At 43.4% G+C, this 19,614-nt stretch overlaps 2 protein-coding genes across 4 annotated transcripts; one reads left to right on the forward strand and one right to left on the reverse strand.

The window, feature by feature from the left end:
• Nucleotides 1-93: 93 nt before the first annotated feature.
• On the reverse strand, nucleotides 94-12,177 carry ube2c (ubiquitin-conjugating enzyme E2C). Of its 3 annotated transcripts, none has more exons than XM_049588138.1 (7): nucleotides 12,023-12,177; nucleotides 10,951-11,067; nucleotides 7,933-7,960; nucleotides 7,691-7,777; nucleotides 4,271-4,475; nucleotides 1,518-1,577; nucleotides 94-228 (listed from the first exon to the last, which is right to left on the reverse strand). In XM_049588138.1, the coding sequence occupies exons 2-7, from the start codon at nucleotides 11,058-11,060 to the stop codon at nucleotides 191-193; spliced, it is 528 nt and encodes a 175-aa protein (XP_049444095.1). In that variant the 5' UTR covers nucleotides 11,061-11,067; nucleotides 12,023-12,177; the 3' UTR covers nucleotides 94-190. The 3 variants fall into 3 exon arrangements, with proteins under 3 accessions (XP_049444095.1, XP_049444113.1, XP_049444105.1); XM_049588156.1 differs by having other exon boundaries at nucleotides 10,951-11,064; nucleotides 12,023-12,100; XM_049588148.1 differs by lacking the exon at nucleotides 12,023-12,177 and adding an exon at nucleotides 11,700-11,821.
• A 5,448-nt stretch (nucleotides 12,178-17,625) lies between these two features.
• polr2j (RNA polymerase II subunit J) lies at nucleotides 17,626-19,590 on the forward strand. Its single transcript, XM_049573815.1, has 3 exons — nucleotides 17,626-17,799; nucleotides 18,531-18,639; nucleotides 19,413-19,590. The coding sequence occupies exons 1-3, from the start codon at nucleotides 17,657-17,659 to the stop codon at nucleotides 19,512-19,514; spliced, it is 354 nt and encodes a 117-aa protein (XP_049429772.1). The 5' UTR covers nucleotides 17,626-17,656; the 3' UTR covers nucleotides 19,515-19,590.
• The last annotated feature ends 24 nt before the right edge of the window (nucleotides 19,591-19,614 follow it).

Genomic DNA, 19,614 nt, shown 5'->3' on the forward strand with positions numbered 1-19,614 from the left:
TCATTAGATTATCCAGGAAGTGTTTCCATGGTGCTGTGACAACAGCTTCCTGTCTCTTTCCAATAAAGAGTCAGTCGGCGTCTGTGTGTTGAATTAAGAACTTTATTGATACAGTGAAGTGAACAAACATAAAAATACTGTACAAACAGAAGACAGACAGACAGTCCAGAGAATAAAAGGTGGCGCCGCTTCACTTCTGGAACGTCGAATGAAGATGAGCTTTAAAGGCTGAAAGAGACAAAACAGCTGTTAGAACAACAACTCCCATCAGTCCCTGTCTCATCTCTAAAAGGCCCTGACACACCAAGCCAACGGTCAGCCGTCGACCAATGTCAGGCCATCGGTGAGCGTCTGTCGCCCTAGTTTTTGCAGTGTGTCCCGCACCGTTGGCACTTCAGCGTCAGCGGCTTTTCGGCCGATTGAGCATGTTGAATCTGCGACGGAGCTTGTCAGTGAGAGAGATCACTCTGATTGGCTGTTCAGGTTTTATTTCCGCTTTATTTCCCGCTGCTTCTTCCCACTTTAACCTGAATAACAAACCGGAGCTAGCTGGGAGCGGCTAGCGGAGCGTTAGCCGCAGCATGACCGGAGGGAAGCACAGCCAGTTAGCCTCCGCTAGTCTCTGAGCTAGCCCCGGCTCTCCGTTTGGATCCAACCGGAGCACCGAGCCCTGGTTTGTTATTCAGGTTAAAGTGGGAAGAAGCAGCGGGTTTATCGGGCAGCTGAGTGAAGTGGAGCCTGCGGAGGAAACACCGGGACCGTCTGGATGTAATAGTCCGTGGAGGTGCTGCGGTGCTCGGCTGCACAGATAGGAAACCCCTCGGCTGACAGGATGTACCACTCTCTCACTCCGCTCTCTCTCACGCAGGCGCAGAACGTACGTGCTACTTGGCCGTCGGATGTAGTCCGTGTAGTGTGTTCAAATGCAACTGACACAGGGCGACGTGAGGCGACGTAGACAACGCAACAGTTGGCTTTCGTCGCCGCCAGTTCTTCAATGTCGGTTTGATGTGTCCGCACCTTAAGCTCACATCTGTTGATGCTGCATTCAGGAGATCAGCTTATCAGTGTGTGATTACTGCGTAGTTACATCAGGGATCTACAGCTGATCTATAAACTCAGTCAGGAGGCGCCAGGATGGATTTCATCAGAGTGGCATCGACCAATCAGGTTTGAGCAGCAGATGAACGTGTCAACATTCATACTTTAATTAAATGTCCACCGTTAGATTGTGACGCGGTGTCAGCGAACGCAGCGGCATTGTGATGTGATGTGATGTCAGCGAACGCAGCGGCATTAAGACGTGATGTCAGCGAACGCAGCAGCATTAAGATGTGATGTCAGCGAACGCAGCGGCATTAAGACGCGATGTCAGCAAACGCAGCAGCATTAAGACGCGATGTCAGCAAACGCAGCAGCATTAAGACGCAATGCCAGCGAACGCAGCATCATAAAGACATGATGTCCAAACGCGGCGGCTTGGCTACGCAATGTCAGCGATCGCAGCGACCTCTTACCTTCCTGGTCGTCCCAGAGTTCGGCAGCTGTCGTATTCAGTGGACTCTCGTTGTTTGGCTCTGAAACAAACAAACAAACAAACAGACAGAAGCTGTAAACACTGAAGTTACTTTGGAGATATATTTAATCTGTGACATCACACGCAGCCGATTCTCTCCATCTGATTTATGATCTGAGATGGTGACGTGCAGTGAGGGCAGAGCCTCCGTGGACACAGAGGGTCATCAGTCTGCTCAGTGTGACACTGAAGGGTTAATCTAACATTCAGCTGATTTGTCCCTCTGACAGTCTTGACATGTGTCTGCGGAGCGACGCCGTCATCACTAAGGATCTCTGGGAGGTAAAGAACCTTCCAATGACCTTTCCAGGTAGTTTACATGGGAAATATTCATTCTTAATGAGGGTTTACACGGAGATCATTTTAATCGCCTTTATTTGGGTCTGCACAATGTTTGGGGCAGGGAAGGTTTCTGATTGGATAGGGGGCGGGCAGATGTTACATGTTTACGTTTACCGGAAGAAAACACTGTAGTCCTCGCTCCGGATAACAAGATGCTCGACGCCGCCGTTCTTAGTGCCTTTTTCAGGCTTGTTTTGCTTATATTCTTGAAGCAGCAGTACGACAACAACCTTGTTCTGCTAATGCTTCGTCTGTTGAGGAGGAGAAGGGAGGTAGAAGGTCGAAGAAGGGAGGTAGAAGACCGTGCTGTGGAGAATGGAAACCGGTGAGTGCAACGAGTCCGACTGCTCTATCTCAGCCCGTTGCTATGCGCGCTATATACGTCATGGCGCCAGATGGGCAAGGAAACGAGCATGTGCAGAAAAACCGGAATGAACATGAAGAGGAATGAGCGTTTACATGCACACAAAATTCTTTCATTCGGAATGACAAACAGAATAAACCACCCCCTTTAATGGGATTAATTTTCAATCGGAATGACCGTTTACATGACCACTTTTAATCAGAATGACCTTTCTGAGTGAAAGTGGAATTAAACTGTCCATGTAAACGTACTGACTGACAAACACTCCCTGTTTGAAGCTGTCATGTCCAAACTAAGGCTGATTCTTTGACCTTTGACCTGACAGAGGTGTCACAAACTGGCTCAGTGAATGTGACAATTAGGGAGTCCACACCAAAGGTTTACTTCAAACAAACAGAATTTATTAGACTAAATTTACCTTAGATAATCAATGGAGTGTGTAGGTCAGCAAAAGTCAGTCATGAAAGCCATGAATTGGTGTGTGTGTGTGTGTCAGGTGTGCTGTGGAGTAAGGTGCAAACCAAAATCAACAATGCCTGGTGGATGTCAGCTGAAAGAAGAGAGAGACCCAGTGAACACACGAGGCAGCTTTTATAGCCTGGAACCCCAGGTGAGCCAAATCAAGGTAACGACCCTCCCATGTCAGCCAACTGTCTCATGAGGCTGGCTGAACATTGTCCAAGACAGTGGGAGGGGGTCACAAAGGTCACTGTTCAGCTGAATTTACACACTCCTCTGATATCATGTTTTCACACCTGAAAAATGACCGACCGACACCTCATCCACCCTTAACAAACCCTTAATGAACTAGGCCTGTCGCGATATGCGATAAGTCAGTTAATTGCACAGTAAATTTAAAGGGAGACGGTAACTTTTCCGGCCGCGATTAATTGCCATATTCATGCCTGTTTGTTTTCCTTGTCTCTGTCCACCAAAGAGACTGGACGACAAGAGCGTTCACCGCCGTGCATCGTCTGGCAGCCAGGTGAGTTGGTTCATTCATGAACGGAGGGAAAGCTCTTGTCATCGGGACACACACACACACACACACACACACACACACACAGACACAGACACAGACACAGACACAGACAGAACGATCTTCGTGAGGGGGAGACAAGACGGAGAAGAAACAGTTGAGCGTAAGAGAAAGACAGGGAACTTGTTCCTAAACCAAACTCCACGGCCCCTGTGTGGGAGTGTTTTGGATTTAAACCCAATAACAGAGGGCAGCCCAGTAATGTGGACGAGCCGGTGTGCCGGGTTTGTTCTAAAACCATCTCAACATAAAGAGCGAATACGACCAACTTAACTGCACACCTGAGAGTGAGAGACTGACAGTCTATTGTTTTGTATTTATTTATTTATTTTGATATTTTTACGTGTTATTTGGGATATTTAAATTCTCTTTTTGGCATTCCTAAATATTTTTGTTAAGTAATTGTTTATTTCTCTTTTAAATGGTGCACTTGCATCATTATGCCTTTATTATCATTATATACGTTTATAAAATGGTCTAAAAACAGCAAAATTAAAACAATAATAAAAATGGTCTTAAAAGTACAATATTACGCAATATTATCGCTTATCGCAATAATTTGACGCAATTAATCGCCCAGCAAAATTTGTTATCATGACAGGCCTATAATGAACCCTTCAAGAACACTTAATAAACCCTTAATGAACACCAAAAACATGGTGTGAGGTCACACTGACCTCTGACCCCTAAACTCTGATCAGTTCATGTCTGCGTCAAAATGGACGTTTGTGTCAAACTTAAAGAAATTCCCTCAAAGTGTTCTTGAGATATTATGTTCATGAGAATGAGACGGACGGACAGCTTGATGACAAGATGTCTCCGTCCTCAGCTGGTGGCGGCGGCGGCGGTCAGATATTTGGTTGGAAGCTCAGAGTTAGTCAGCAACACCTGAACACATCAAACACACTGCTGCTGCTCAGCCTGGAGCTACACTGGTGACACTGGTTACCTCCCAGCAGGCTCTGGATGGACAGCAGGATGGAGCGGACGTCATACAGTGCCGACCATTTGTCTTTCAGGATGTCCAGACAGATGAAACCTTGTTCGTCCACGTTGGGATGAAAACAGGAAGTGACAAACTTCACTCGAGGCGCCTGATACGGGTAACCAGCTGGAAACTCAAGAGACAACCTGTACCTGAGACCCTCGTACACCTGAGAGACAGACAGGAGACAGAGACAAGTCAGAGACAGACAGACAGACTGTGGGGACACTCGGTGTCTCACCAACAAATGGTTCAGTTCATTATCAGTCAGTTGAAGTGTGGTGTTAGCAGTTAGCATGGACGTCACATGACAGTGTTGACACACTGAGTCCTCACAGACAACAGGAACATAAATAAGAGGACAGGACATGTGTGCACACGTTAGGACTCTGCAGGGTGAGGAAGTTTCTGGTTCACCAGGTCAGCTCATCTGAATCCATCAAACTTTGGGAGAAACATCTTGAACAAGCTAACAGTGGGTAGCCTCCAACTGAACAAGCTAACGGTGGGTAGCCTCCAACTGAACAAGCTAACGGTGGGTAGCCTCCAACTGAACAAGCTAACGGTGGGTAGCCTCCAACTGAACAAGCTAACAGTGTGTAGCCTTTAAATCTATGGGCCCTAATGACGTATAGCGCGTCCAAATTCACACCTGTTCTTCTTTATGGATTTTCTCCACGACTGTTCGTCATAGCAAGAACGTAGAACAGCGGAATTGTAGCTTTCCGACAAGACCAAGCACTTGTCGGTAGTCCAAAGTTTTCACAGCGAAAAAAAAAAAAAAGATAAATTTATGCTAAAATGATGTATAACAGAGCTTTCATACAGCTTTGCACACACATTACTCTTGGATGAATTACTTGCGAATACAGGCTCACACAGAAATGCCACACATATCACATGAAAGCGCAGGAGCAGAGCTTTCCAGTGATACCACACACATCATTGTGCTGTCATCCCATCACGCTATAAATACAGATTAATTGTCTACAAAATTAAAACCTGACGAATTTCTTTACAATCCATTATACAGATCTTGTTATCGGTCACTTCATGTATTGAGGAATAATGTTATTACTATTTTTCTATGATCTTAGATGTAAATATTGCATGTTTCTTTCAGATAAAACACATGTTTGACTTGTGAATGAGTCAATGGAATTTCTTGCAATAATGAAAAAATACTGGCAATCATTTTCTGCCTGGCACAAACCACATGTTTTGGACAGCTGTGAAGTGACAGAATGTCCCAGCATCATGGTTCTTATATTGCCAGATTCCAGAGAGTCTCCCCTCTTCATATATGGCAGAATATGTCAACTTCCAACTTGCTATGGTGAGATACATGTAAAAATGTAAGAATTTAGTAACACAGATTTGTTTTTTTCATTGATATAAAAATTAATATAAAATACAGGCACATAGAAGGACATGGAATGATGGCAAATCTGATTAGCCCACATTGTCCTGAAAAAAACAAGATATAGCATGTCTGTGTAGCCTTTATAATGACTGTGATATGAGCTTAAAAGTAAAGGCAGTAAAAATACCCCAAAAACGCCTAGGGTCCATAGGGTTAAGTGAACAAGCTAATGGTGTCTAGCTTCTAACTGAACAAGCTAATGGTATGTAGCCTCTAACCAAACAAGCTAACGCTGTACAGCCTCCAACTAAACGAACGGTGTGTAGCCTTAAATTTGAACAAGCTAAAGGTGAATAGCCTCTAAATAAACAAGCTTACAGTGTGGAGCCTCCAACTAAACAAGTTAAGAGTGTGTAGCCTCTAATAAACAAGTTAAAGGGCCAGTGTGTAAAATGGGTTGAAAACAGTGACATCAGTGGTCAAATTCTAGATTGCAGGGCTCACTCGCTCACCCCTCCCGTCGGGTAAATGACGGTGGCCTCGTAGGGACAAAAAGTCTTGCGCAGACATGAGTTTTTCAGGAGTAGGTCTATCTAGCGACGAGGTGAATGTTTATTTATAAATCTAAGCCGTGTTACGATATTGTGATGAATCCCTCACGAGCAGGAGACCAGAGGAGCGTTCGGGAAAAAGGCCCGTTTATTTGAGCACTCCAAAAACTCCGGTAACACTCCACTCCGTCCCAAACTCTGACTCTTCTAGCGTAACACACACACTTCATACACACATACTCGTTTACCATACCGAGGGGGACCCCCCTCCCCTCTCTGCTCCACCAATCTCCAGCCTGCACACTGACTGACAGCGTAGCCTGTAAACAGAGCTCAGCTGTTTATTTAGCCTAGCAATATCTCTGGACTATAGTAGCTGCAATGGACGACTTTGAACGCGATTTTGAAGAGTTTCTTGTAGCGGACACAGACCCAGAGCCATACCTGTTTGAGCCGGAGCATACAGATGAGGAACTCCATGTGTTTGATGCTGAGCGGGCGAGAAGAGAGGCTGAATGAACAGAATGGGATTCGGTGCTACTGCTGCCATCGCTGGGGAGATATATCATCAGGAGGAAAAGCACCGCAGAGAGTGCATCACAAGGAGTGAAGTTGCGTCTTCTTTTCCTCGCAGATGACGGTTCGGGTTCATTCTCTCCTGTTGCGTGGTAAGTGTGGTCCATTCGCAAACTTTATAACTAAAAAAACTTTTCACTACTCTCTATCGACGAACTACTAACACTCTCTGCTGTTTCCTCCTCCTTCTTCCTTCCCTCCGTTGTCTTCATTGGTTTATTTATACACGCGAAATGCGTTCTCTGGCTGGCTGGATTGTCTGCTCGGGCTGCCGTACATACATGGCGGCGCAAGATGGCGACCTCACTAAAGCAAGGCCCTTGCTATATATATATATATATATATATATATATATATATATACACACACACATTCATACATACATACACACACACACACACACACACACACACACACATATACATACACACATACATACATACATACATTTAAAAAAAAGCATAATTATAAGGCTACGAAAACCAAACAAATTTTATTTTATACATTATTATACACTTGTATAAACATATTAATGGGTAGAATATTCAGATTGACAATAAACCATGCCAAACATTACACACTGGCCCTTAAACGGTGTATAGCCTCTAAATAAACAAGCTAACAATGTGTAGCCTCTAAATAAACAAGCTGACAGTGTGGAGCCTCTAAATAAACAAGCCAACGGTGTATAGCCTCTAAATAAACAAGCTAACAATGTGTAGCCTCTAAATAAACAAGCTGACAGTGTGGAGCCTCTAAATAAACAAGCCAACGGTGTGTAGCCTGCAACTGGACAAGGTAAAGGTGTTTAGCCTCTTACTGATGGCAGGTTAAACGTGTGTGTGTGTGTGTGTGTGTGTGTGTGTGTGTGTGTAGATGTGTGTGTATACGTACTGTCCCCTGAGCTCCGTCGATGGTCCCAATCCATTTAAAGAGATTATCTGATTCTGGAAATGCTGAGATCCCCTTATCACCTGACATCTGCATCATCAGGAGACAGAGACAGAGAAAGAGGTCAGCTGATGTCATCACCAACACAGAGACAGAGACAGAGACAGAGAGAGAGAGAGAGAGAGAGACAGACAGACAGACAGACAGACAGGTGATGTCATGTGTAAGATGAGATGTGAGCTCACCATCAGAGTCATGAGTTCCTGCTGCAGCCTGCAGACACACACAGAGACAGAGACAGGTTACTGATCCACAGCTGCACCCAAACACATCTTCACATACACCTGTCTATCTGCCCTCTCTCAGGTGAGACAGTACAGTGAGTGTTAATGAGCTGGCTTCGTTGTGTTGTTCATGGACACTTGGACATGTGGACAAAAGGAGGCAGGGATCTAACCATCCCCAGGGCCCTATCTCAGAAAGTAGGCTCAACAAACTCTGATCCTGATCTCTGAGCTGACTGATCCTGATCCTGATCTCTGAGCTGACTGATCTTGATCTCTGAGCTGACTGATCCTGATCTCTGAGCTGACTGATCCTGATCCTGATCTCTGAGCTGACTGATCTTGATCTCTGAGCTGACTGATCCTGATCTCTGAGCTGACTGATCTTGATCTCTGAGCTGACTGATCCTGATCTCTGAGCTGACTGATCCTGATCTCTGAGCTGACTGATCCTGATCTCTGAGCTGACTGATCCTGATCCTGATCTCTGAGCTGACTGATCCTGATCTCTGAGCTGACTGATCCTGAGGGAAGCTGGTTCACAGTGAGCACCAACAGACATCATCAGTAGAGTGCAGATAACATGACTCTCAGAGACAGGAAGTGGAGTTAAAAGCAGAGCCACTGATTTCATCCAAAACTGAATCCAAGATTTGAAGACATGAAAAATCAATGTGCTCCATCAGCTGAACAGAGTGAGGTGTGATGGGAACAGCCTGCAGAGCGTGTTCATATGTGAGGTGATGTGATGTCATGTGATGAGGTCATGTGTCTAACATACAGAAACATGTTTCTATCTTAACAGTGTTCATATATTTGAATATAATTTATTCAGCTGTAATGTGCAGCCTGGGTTTGAACCCATGGCTGCTGCAACAAGGACTAAATCCATGCACATGAGGCGTCCGCTCCATCCACTAGGCCACCGATGCCCCGCAGTTTCGTTTGATGATCCTTTGTGATTTATGTCCAGGGAAAACCACAGAAATGGACCAAAATCTTTTCAGAGCCAGAGCCAGATGAAACAAACCTGTGACTCAGCAGAATAATGTCACAGAGTATGTTGCCATAGTAACTGTCTCAGGGTTTCATCTCAGGCTGAACAAACTCAGAGTTTCACTGATCTTGCTCTCTGAAATAGAGCCCTGATCCCATAAAAGTGTGATAACATTATGATGTCATCTGTCATAAGTCTCGTCTCTCCACCAGGGGACACACCAGAGGGACAAGTGTCTCTTCCTGTTGACACACAGTCAATAATCAATCTAACATTCATGTGCGTTAACCAGTCTGACGTTAAGTAGTGTTGACCAGTCTAAAGTTAACCAGTGTTAACCAGTCTACAGTTAACTAGTGTTAACCAGCCTAAGGTTAAACAGTCTACGGTTAACTAGTCTAAAGTTAACTAGTGTTAACCAGTCTAAAGTTAACCAGTCTAAAGTTAACTAGTCTAAAGTTAACTAGTGTTAACCAGTCTAAAGTTAACTAGTCTAAAGTTAACGAGTGTTAACCAGTCTAAAGTTAACTAGTGTTAACTAGTCTAAAGTTAACTAGTGTTAACCAGTCTAAAGTTAACCAGTGTTAATCTGTCTAAAGTTAACCAGTGTTAACCAGTCTAAAATTAACCAGTCTAAAGTTAACCAGTGTTAACCAGTCTAAAGTTAACCAGTTAACCAGACCTGGAATGTTTTAGGATAGCAATAACATTATATAAGATAATCATATTACAAAGATAATATAAGATAAGATAATCGCATTAAAGACAAAATTAAATTGCAATACTTTTTCAAAACTTGATGATTTTACCTTTCTGTACATTTTGTATACAAATTCATTAAATAATTTTGCTTGTAAATGTCTATTTGCATCACGTTTATTATGGAAAACACATTATTTGATCAATTTACATTGTGCCCCTAAAGTTCTTTGTGTGCTCCTTACTTTTTCAACTTAGGAGCACATGTGCTCCTTGGGAAAAAAAGTTAGCATCAAGCCCTGTAACCAGTGTTAACCAGTCTAAAGTTAACCAGTCTAAAGTTCACCAGTGTTAACTTGTCTAAAGTTAACCAGTCTAAAGTTAACCAGTGTTAACCAGTCTAAAGTTAACCAGTCTAAAGTTAACGAGTGTTAACCTGTCTAAAGTTAACCAGTCTAAAGTTAACGAGTGTTAACCTGTATAAAGTTAACGAGTGTTAACCAGTCTAAAGTTAACCAGTGTTAACCAGTCTAAAGTTAACCAGTGTTAACCAGTCTAAAGTTAACCAGTGTTAACCAGTCTAAAGTTAACCAGTCTAAAGTTCACCAGTGTTAACTTGTCTAAAGTTAACCAGTCTAAAGTTCACCAGTGTTAACTTGTCTAAAGTTAACCAGTGTTAACCTGTCTAAAGTTAACCAGTGTTAACCTGTCTAAAGTTAACCAGTCTTAACCAGTCTAAAGTTAACCTGTCTAAAGTTAACCAGTCTTAACCAGTCTAAAGTTAACCTGTCTAAAGTTAACCAGTGTTAACCTGTCTAAAGTTAACCAGTCTTAACCAGTCTAAAGTTAACCTGTCTAAAGTTAACCAGTCTTAACCAGTCTAAAGTTAACCTGTCTAAAGTTAACCAATGTTAACCAGTCTAAAGTTAACCAGTGTTAACCAGTCTAAAGTTAACCTGTCAAAGTTAACCAGTGTTAACCAGTCTAAAGTTAACCTGTCAAAGTTCACCAGTGTTAACTTGTCTAAAGTTCACCAGTGTTAACTTGTCTAAAGTTAACCAGTGTTAACCTGTCTAAAGTTAACCAGTCTTAACCTGTCTAAAGTTAACCAGTCTTAACCAGTCTAAAGTTAACCTGTCTAAAGTTAACCTGTCTAAAGTTAACCAGTGTTAACCAGTCTAAAGTTAACCTGTCAAAGTTAACCAGTGTTAACCAGTCTAAAGTTAACCTGTCAAAGTTAACCAGTGTTAACCAGTCTAAAGTTAACCTGTGTTGAGTCTCACCGTTTAGAGACGGAGCTTCTGGCCGCGCTGCCGCTGCTCTCGCTTCCCTTCAGAGCGGCTGTGGATGAAGCTGCTGCTGCTGAAGGGTCCATGTTCTGGGAGGAGGCCATGATACTGCTGGAGACAGACAGACACAGACAGACGGTCAGACAGACAGACAGACAGTCACACACAGACAAGGTCAGACAGACAGACAAGGTCAGACAGACAAAGTCAGACAGACAGACAGACGGTCAGACAAACTTAGAGATAGGCAGACAGACAGACAGACAGACAAACTTAGAGATAGGCAGACAGACAGACAGACAAACTTAGAGATAGGCAGACAGACAGACAGACAGACAAACTTAGAGATAGGCAGACAGACAGACAGACAAACTTAGAGATAGGCAGACAGACAGACAGACAGACAAACTTAGAGATAGGCAGACAGACAGACAGACAGACAAACTTAGAGATAGGCAGACAGACAGACAGACAGACAGACAGACTTAGAGATAGGCAGACAGACAGACAGACAAACTTAGAGATAGGCAGACAGACAGACAGACAGACAGACAGACAAACTTAGAGATAGGCAGACAGACAGACAGACAGACAAACTTAGAGATAGGCAGACAGACAGACAGACAGACAGACTTAGAGATAGGCAGACAGACAGCAGATAAACTCGGTGTTGTCGTTGGCCAACAGCAGCTCCATGTTAGCTCACAGTAACGTTACTAAATGTAACACTGAAGAATATTCACCGGTTAAACTGAGGCACACAGTCCGCTGTTAACGGTCCGGTAACCGTACGGTCGTTAACAGAAGCTTGTTTTGCTCCGGTGGTCTTTTAGCTTCATGCTAACGATAGTTAGCCTGTATACACATACATACACACACACACACACACACACACACACACACGCAGTCATAACGATAGTTAGCATTAGCTGAGCCGGCTAACGGAGATTAGCTCCGCCGTTAGCCTGTTTGTTATTTAGAGCCCAGATAAACTTCAACAAGTAAACAAACAACAAACAACAAACAACAAACACGTCGAGGTGAGTGAAACAGGTGAAGCGTTTACCTGCGGGACTCTCCGTGTGTCGGTGTGTTAGCTCTCCGTTAGCTGCCGTTCAAACTGAAATCACTCCCGCCCCCCGGTTTAAACCGGCTCTTCCTAACACTGATAGCCAATCAGCACCCGACCTTCAAATACAAACCACCTCCTGTTAACCAATGAGAGAGGCGCGGACGGAGGAGACGGCATTGTGATTGGGCAGCAGGAATGACATTTAATGTTGACGTCAGAGTCAATACAAACCATTCCAAATGAAACTTTATGAGTTTTTGTAACGGAAACAATTTTTAAATCTCTGTTCACGTGTTCTTTGAATTGTTTATTAATTTATGTTTGCATGTACGTACACACACACACATTATCATAATCCTGACACAGACTTTTTATTAGAGAGATACAGATTCATACAGACTGTGTCAGTAACAGGCTGTAGATTAATGGCGGAAACAGACTTGCGGTCCGGGAGTCAGATTCAGTGTTCACACAGTCCTGACTGTGACCAGCAGGTGGCGCTGATGCATCTTACTGTGAAGGCCTTCAGTCAGTTCAGTGTGAGTGTGGCAGTTTGGAAACAGTGCGTCATGTTGTGTTTCTATGCAACAAATATAAGAGTGAAAGACACAGTTGAACAAAGAGCTTTCAGATTTGGGTCCTGCTGTGTTTTCTCTGAAATCCATTTTTGGAGCTGAACAGAACATCGAATATAGAAAAGCAGTTTTAAAGGAAAACTTCGATGATTTGGGAGTTATGTCCTTTCTCTATCATTTTCATATTGAGACAACATGATGGATATCTTTTTTGTGTCTGTATGTCCAGTGGCTGGGTCTCCGCTGTTAGCATTGCAGCTTAGCTTAGCGAATACTATTGAAGTCTATAGGGGGTCAGTAGCCTACTCGTAAAAAAGCATTTCTGCACTTGCATTTAAAACAAACATGTTTAAACATTAATCCGAAAAACAAGTCCTTATTAGTCGTTTTAGAAGAAGTTTGATACACAGAACTATAGTGTGTTTACGCCCTGTGCGGAGGGATACACCGGTGAGCAACAGCTGCAGCTGACTCTGGGACAGGTACGCTAGGTCATTCGGTAAAAGCAAACAAAGAGACAACACGGACGATCATAAAGTGATATTACTCAGTCGACTAAAAGCTGTCCATCAGCTCCTGCAGGCCTGGGGCGTTTTTTCCAGTTTATCTAAGGAACATGAATAAATGTTTCAATCACGCCAGGATTAGTGATTGCTGCAAAGTTTTCACTCCTTGTGATGCGCTCTCTGCGGCGGTTTTCCTCCTGATGATGATGATGATATATCTCTAGCCTCCCCAGCGATGGTAGCACTCCCTTCGGCCCCTTGCTGTTCTGCTGCCTCGGAGGATTCAGCCTCTCTTCTCGCCCGCTCAGCATCAAACACATGGAGTTCCTCATCTGTATGCTCCGGCTCAAACAGGTATGGCTCTGGGTCTGTGACCGCTACAAGCAACTCTTCAAAATCGCGTTCAAAGTCGTCCATTGCAGCTACTATAGTCCAGAGATATCGCTAGGCTAAATAAACAGCTGAGTTTTGTTTATAGGCTACGTCTGTGCCTGTGCCTGCTCACCGGTGTATCCCTCTGCGGATCACAGAGCAGGACGTAAACACACTATGATTCAGTGTGTCAAACTTCTTCTAAAATGACTAAAAAGGACTCGTTTTTCGAATTAATGTTTAAACATGTTTATTTTAAATGTATGTGCAGAAATGCCAGCTTCAGGGTTTCTGTAACGTTTATTTGTTCACTTTTACGAGTAGGCTACTGACCCCCTTTAGACTTCAATAGTATTCGCTAAGCTAAGCCGCAATGCTAACCACTGAGACCCAACCACTGGACATACAGACACAAAAAAAGATATCCATCATGTTGTCTCAATATGAAAATGATAGAGAAAGGACATAACTCCCAAATTGTCAGAGTATTCCTTTAAAGTTCCTACATTCATCTGGACTCTATGTGAGAATAACGGTTAGGTTTGGCCTGTGGAGGGCAGCATTACGCTTCTTTGCATATGACCTGCCAGAATTCTATTAGAAGAAGAAGAAGAAAAATTGGGAGGAAGTGGTTTTGTTTTGTTTTTGTGAATATTAATTTATCCAGACCCACACTCCATTTCGGTAGGTGGCGGTAATGCTTCCATACGTTGTTTGCCAACCGCCATAAAACTAGAAGAAGAAGAAGGAGAAGAAGAAGAAGAAGAAGAAATGATGAGGCACGGGAGACGGGAGCCAGTGGACGAATTGTTTGGAAGGAGAGGTTTGGTGTTTGTGCATAAACTGATCTGTGAATGGGCTAGGATGGTGGGGAATAGTGATTGGGAGAGTGGGAGTGAGGATATGGATGCAAGAGACTGGAATGTAGTACGGAATAAGAGAAAGGAGCGTAGTGGAAGTAGTAGTAGTTATGATGAGAGAGAGGAAGGGAGGGTGGCGAAGAGGAGGATTGAGGAGAAAGATGAGTTTCAAGTGATTTTGAGGTTCAAGGAAGGGCAGGATATAAGGAAAGTTAGTCCGGTGGAATGAACTCGCTGGTTGAAGGAGAAGATTGGCGAAATTGTGGCAGCGAAAGTGTCGAGTGATGGCGGACTGTTCATGAAGTGTGAAGACAAGGGGCAGAGAAAGAAAGTAATGAAGTTGACTAAAGTGTGCAATAAAGTGGTGGAAATAGCCAAGAAGACAGGCGATGGTCGCTTTGCGAGAGGGGTTATCTATGGAAGAAAAGTTGGAGGATTTGAGGGCAAACATAAGAGGTGGTAAAGTTATTGGCATAAAACGTCTGCAAACAAGAAGAGGAGGAGAGTAAGTGGATAGTTTGTCAGTATTGTATCCCATTTTGGGAAATGGTGGGGTCCTGGCTATTGAAGGCCAAGCAAAAGCAGATATGTTAGCTAAGGCTTTGGTTGAGGTCCATAGCTCTGGAAATATGTCTGAAGAGGGGAGAAAAGGAAGACAGGAAACAAATGAAGGAAATAAAGAGTTGCTGGAAAGGGAGGAAGAGAAGGATGATGCAATTAAGGCTCCCTTTACACTGGAAGAAATGAAATGGGCTTTAGGTAAATCAGGACTAACTGCTCCGGGAAAAGATCAGATATGCTATACCATGTTGAGCCATCTGTCTGACAAATCATTAGAGGTCATATTACATTTATACAACAAGATTTGGCAGGAAGGGAAATTACCTCAAAGTTGGAAACATGCAGTTATAGTACCAATCAGGAAACCTGGAAAAGATCCTACTAATCCAAGTAACTATAGACCAATCGCACTGATGTCTCATATGTGTAAAGTCATGGAGCGTATGATCACTGAAAAGCTAACATATTATTTGGAAATAAGAAATCTTAGATCACAACATCAAAGTGGGTTTAGGAAAGGAAGGGGAACAATGGATCCAATACTATGTCTAGAAACAGAGGTGAGGAAGGCACAAGTCAATAAGGAGGTGGTGGTAGCAGTATTTTTTGATGTTGAAAAAACGTATGATTTATTGTGGAAAGAAGGTTTATTGATTAAAATCAAAAGTTTAGGTATAACAGGTAAAATGTTCAGATGGGTGAAGGAATCTTTGTATGAACGTTCTGTAGAGGTGAGGGTGGGGAAAACATTTTCAGCAAGGTATGGTGTGGATAATGGAACACCGCAAGGAAGTGTCATAAGTCCGTTGTTATTTTCAATAATGATTGACGATGTATATGAAGATATTGGCCAAAGTACAGGGAGATCTCTGTTTGCTGATGATGGAGCATTATGGAAAAGAGGAAGAAATGTGAAATATGTAGTCAAACAGTTGCAGGAATCAATTAAAAGAGTGGAGCAGTGGTCATTGGAATGGGGATTTAACTTTTCCGTTGAGAAAACAAATACTCTTTTCTTTGCAAGGAAGAAAACTGAACCAGAAGTCAAACTATATTTGTATGGCAAGGAGCTGAAAAGGGTGGACTCATTCAAATTACTAGGAGTGTGGTTTGATTCAAGGCTCACCTGCGAAGTACATATTGATCAAATTGGTGATAAATGTAAAAAGTTTATAAATGTCATGAGGTGTTTAATGGGTACAGAGTGAGGAGCTGACAGGTCTTCTTTGAAAGCTATATATACAGGTTTAATAAGATCAGTGCTGGACTATGGGTGTGTCGCATTCAGGCTCAAGCACTGAGGGTATGTTGTGGGGCTTTCAAAACTACATCTGCAGGTGGGAATGATGGAGATGCCACTGGAATTAAGAAGACAGCAAATCATGATGACATACTGGGCAAATTTGCAAGGTCACAATAATCACCTGACAATAAATACAACTGAGCCATGCTGGGAACATGGGAAAAAGCAAATGAAAAGCTTTGAATGGATTGTTTAGAGGAGAGCAAGGGAGATGGGAATACTGGATTTGAGTTTTTCGCCAACTGTTGTGTTGCCAGCTGTTCCACCTTGGCTACTGCTGCAGGGAGAGGTGGATCTGGGCCTCCTGGATTGGGAAAAAGAAGAACAAGAGAAAAATACTAATAGTGTAAATTCATACATTAGAAAGAAATACTATGGTCATTTACATATATATACAGATGGTTCAAAAGATCCAGAGACAGGCAGAACGGCAGCAGCAGCAGCAATCATCCCTGAAGTGAATGTGGTACGCGGGAAGAGACTCTCCAATGAATTATCTGTCTTTACAAGTGAAATGATGGCTATAATAACTGCATTGCAGTGAGTAGAAGACAGCAGGCCAGAAAGAGCATTGATACTTTCAGATTCAGCAGCAGCATTAAAAAGTTTATTTTATTTCAACACCACATGCAGAGAAGACTTATTATTTGAAATAATGATGGCATTATTTAGAATCAATCATATGCACTTGTCTGTCAGTTTTGTGTGGGTTCCTGCACACATCGGGATTGAAGGGAATGAGAGGGCAGATGGAGCAGCCAGAGGAGCTTTGAGGAGTGAGCATAAACTCCATGTAAATATTAGCAATCAGAAGTCAAGGGGGTGATACAGAGACAGATCAGAAAGAGGTGGCAATATGAGTACGGTACCTTTCCAAACATAAAGCAGTAGTTGGGAGTGCAGCAACAGGACCAAGAAGAGAGTTATGACCAGATTAAGGAATGGGCATACCGGGTTAAACAGTTCTTTATCAAAAAACATGATACAGGAAAGTGTGACTATTGTGGAGAGGAGGAAACAGTGGACCATATTCTATTATACTGCCAAAGATATGTAACAGAGAGAGCTGTGTTAAAGGAGGAAATAAGAAAGCTAGGGGAAGTCAACATCATTAACATATTACAGAAATCTTCAGGTGACGACCGCTGGAAACAGCTAACGAATGTTTTAAAATCAACTAGATTAATGAAGAGAATATAAGGCCGGGTTATTTGATGTTAAGTGAATTTTGTTTGTTTTGTTTGACATACATGAACGATAATTCAGATACCTAGTCGACACTCCAGATCAGTGGGTGGCGGTAATGCACCCGAAAGCTGTTTGCCAACCGGCAATAAAATCAAAAGAAGAAGAAGAAGAAGAAGAAGAAGAAGAAGAAGAAGAAGAAAAAGAAATAGCTGTTTTGGAGGAAGGTGTTTCCTGTCGGTTCTCGGTGCAGCTGTGCGGTGAAGATGAACGCGCCTCCCGCCTTCGAGTCGTTCCTGTTGTTTGAAGGAGAGAAGAAGATCAGCATCACTAAAGACACCAAAGTCCCCAACGCCTGTTTGTTCACCCTCAACAAGGAGGACCACACGCTGGGCAACAGCATCAGAGCGTAAGAGCCGGGCTAACACGATGCTAACTGTGCTAACACATCAACAGATCAGAGCGTAAGAGCCGGGCTAACACGATGCTAACTGTGCTAACACATCAACAGCACCAGAGCGTAAGAGCCGGGCTAACACGATGCTAACTGTGCTAACACATCAACAGATCAGAGCGTAAGAGCCGGGCTAACACGATGCTAACTGTGCTAACACATCAACAGCATCAGAGCGTAAGAGCCGGGCTAACACGATGCTAACTGTGCTAACACATCAACAGATCAGAGCGTAAGAGCCGGGCTAACACGATGCTAACTGTGCTAACACATCAACAGCATCAGAGCGTAAGAGCCGGGCTAACACGATGCTAACTGTGCTAACACATCAACAGCATCAGAGCGTAAGAGCCGGGCTAACACGATGCTAACTGTGCTAACACATCAACAGATCAGAGCGTAAGAGCCGGGCTAACACGATGCTAACTGTGCTAACACATCAACAGATCAGAGCGTAAGAGCCGGGCTAACACGATGCTAACTGCGTCCTCCATCAGTCAATAAATAAATTATAAAAATAAATATTTGTATTTATATGAATGTTTTTAATGAATAAAAACACGAATCTGTATCAGTACAACAGTTTGGAGAAAAGAAAAACTTCCTGTGTTTTAACAGGTAAACCTTCAGATCCTGACCAGGTGTGTGTGTGTGTGTGTGTGTGTGTGTGTGTGTGTGTGTGTCAGTCAGCTGTTGAAGGATCCTCAGGTTCTGTTTGCTGGTTATAAAGTTCCTCATCCTCTGGAACACAAGATCGTCATCAGGGTGCAGACCACACCTGACTACAGCCCACAGGTAACGCGCGCACACACACACACACACACACACACAGAGTCGGTGATTGTTTAAGTTGGAGGTAAACAGGAAGTAGAACAGAGGTAAACAGGAAGTCACTCGGACGTGTCATCATTCTGACGTGTCATCGCTCTGACATGTCGTCACTGATGCGTCATCGCTCTGACGTGTCATCGCTCTGACGTGTCATCGCTCTGACATGTCGTCACTGATGTGTCATCGCTCTGACGTGTCATCGCTCTGACATGTCGTCACTGATGTGTCATCGCTCTGACGTGTCATCGCTCTGACGTGTCATCGCTCTGACATGTCATCGCTCTGACATGTCGTCACTGATGTGTCATCACTCTGACGTGTCATCGCTCTGACATGTCGTCACTGACGTGTCATCGCTCTGACATGTTGTCACTGATGTGTCATCACTCTGACATGTTGTCACTGATGTGTCATCACTCTGACGTGTCATCGCTGACGTGATGTTGCTCTGACATGTCGTCACTGATGTGTCATCACTCTGACGTGTTGTCGCCCTGATGTGTCTATTTGTGACTTTCTTTTTTAACCAACTCATGCCTCTCTTCCTTCCTGTGTGCCAGCTACATGAAATCTTGTCTGAATAAAGTTTGAATCTGACATTTGAAATTAAGGTGGGAGAAGTTACTACATATGACAGGAACTTGTTTTCAGTGTAAAGCTGAGCAGGTGACATCTGCAGTGTCACCATGGCAATGAGCCAAGTTCACCAGCAGCTCATCAGTCTTTTTTCTTGACAGGAAGCGTTTACGAATGCCATCACTGACCTCATTAGCGAGCTCTCTCTGCTGGAGGAACGCTTCAGAGTCGCCATCAAGGACAAACAGGAAGGGATTGAGTGAAGCTCCACCCTCTGATGACCCCACTTTCTGTTTGAGTTTTGCTTTATTTTTGTAAATAAAACATGTGATGTCACAACCTGCAGAGTTCAGAGTTTTTTAG

Source organism: Epinephelus fuscoguttatus, linkage group LG1 (assembly GCF_011397635.1).
Source record: "Epinephelus fuscoguttatus linkage group LG1, E.fuscoguttatus.final_Chr_v1".
Taxonomy (NCBI): Eukaryota; Metazoa; Chordata; class Actinopteri; order Perciformes; family Serranidae; genus Epinephelus; species Epinephelus fuscoguttatus.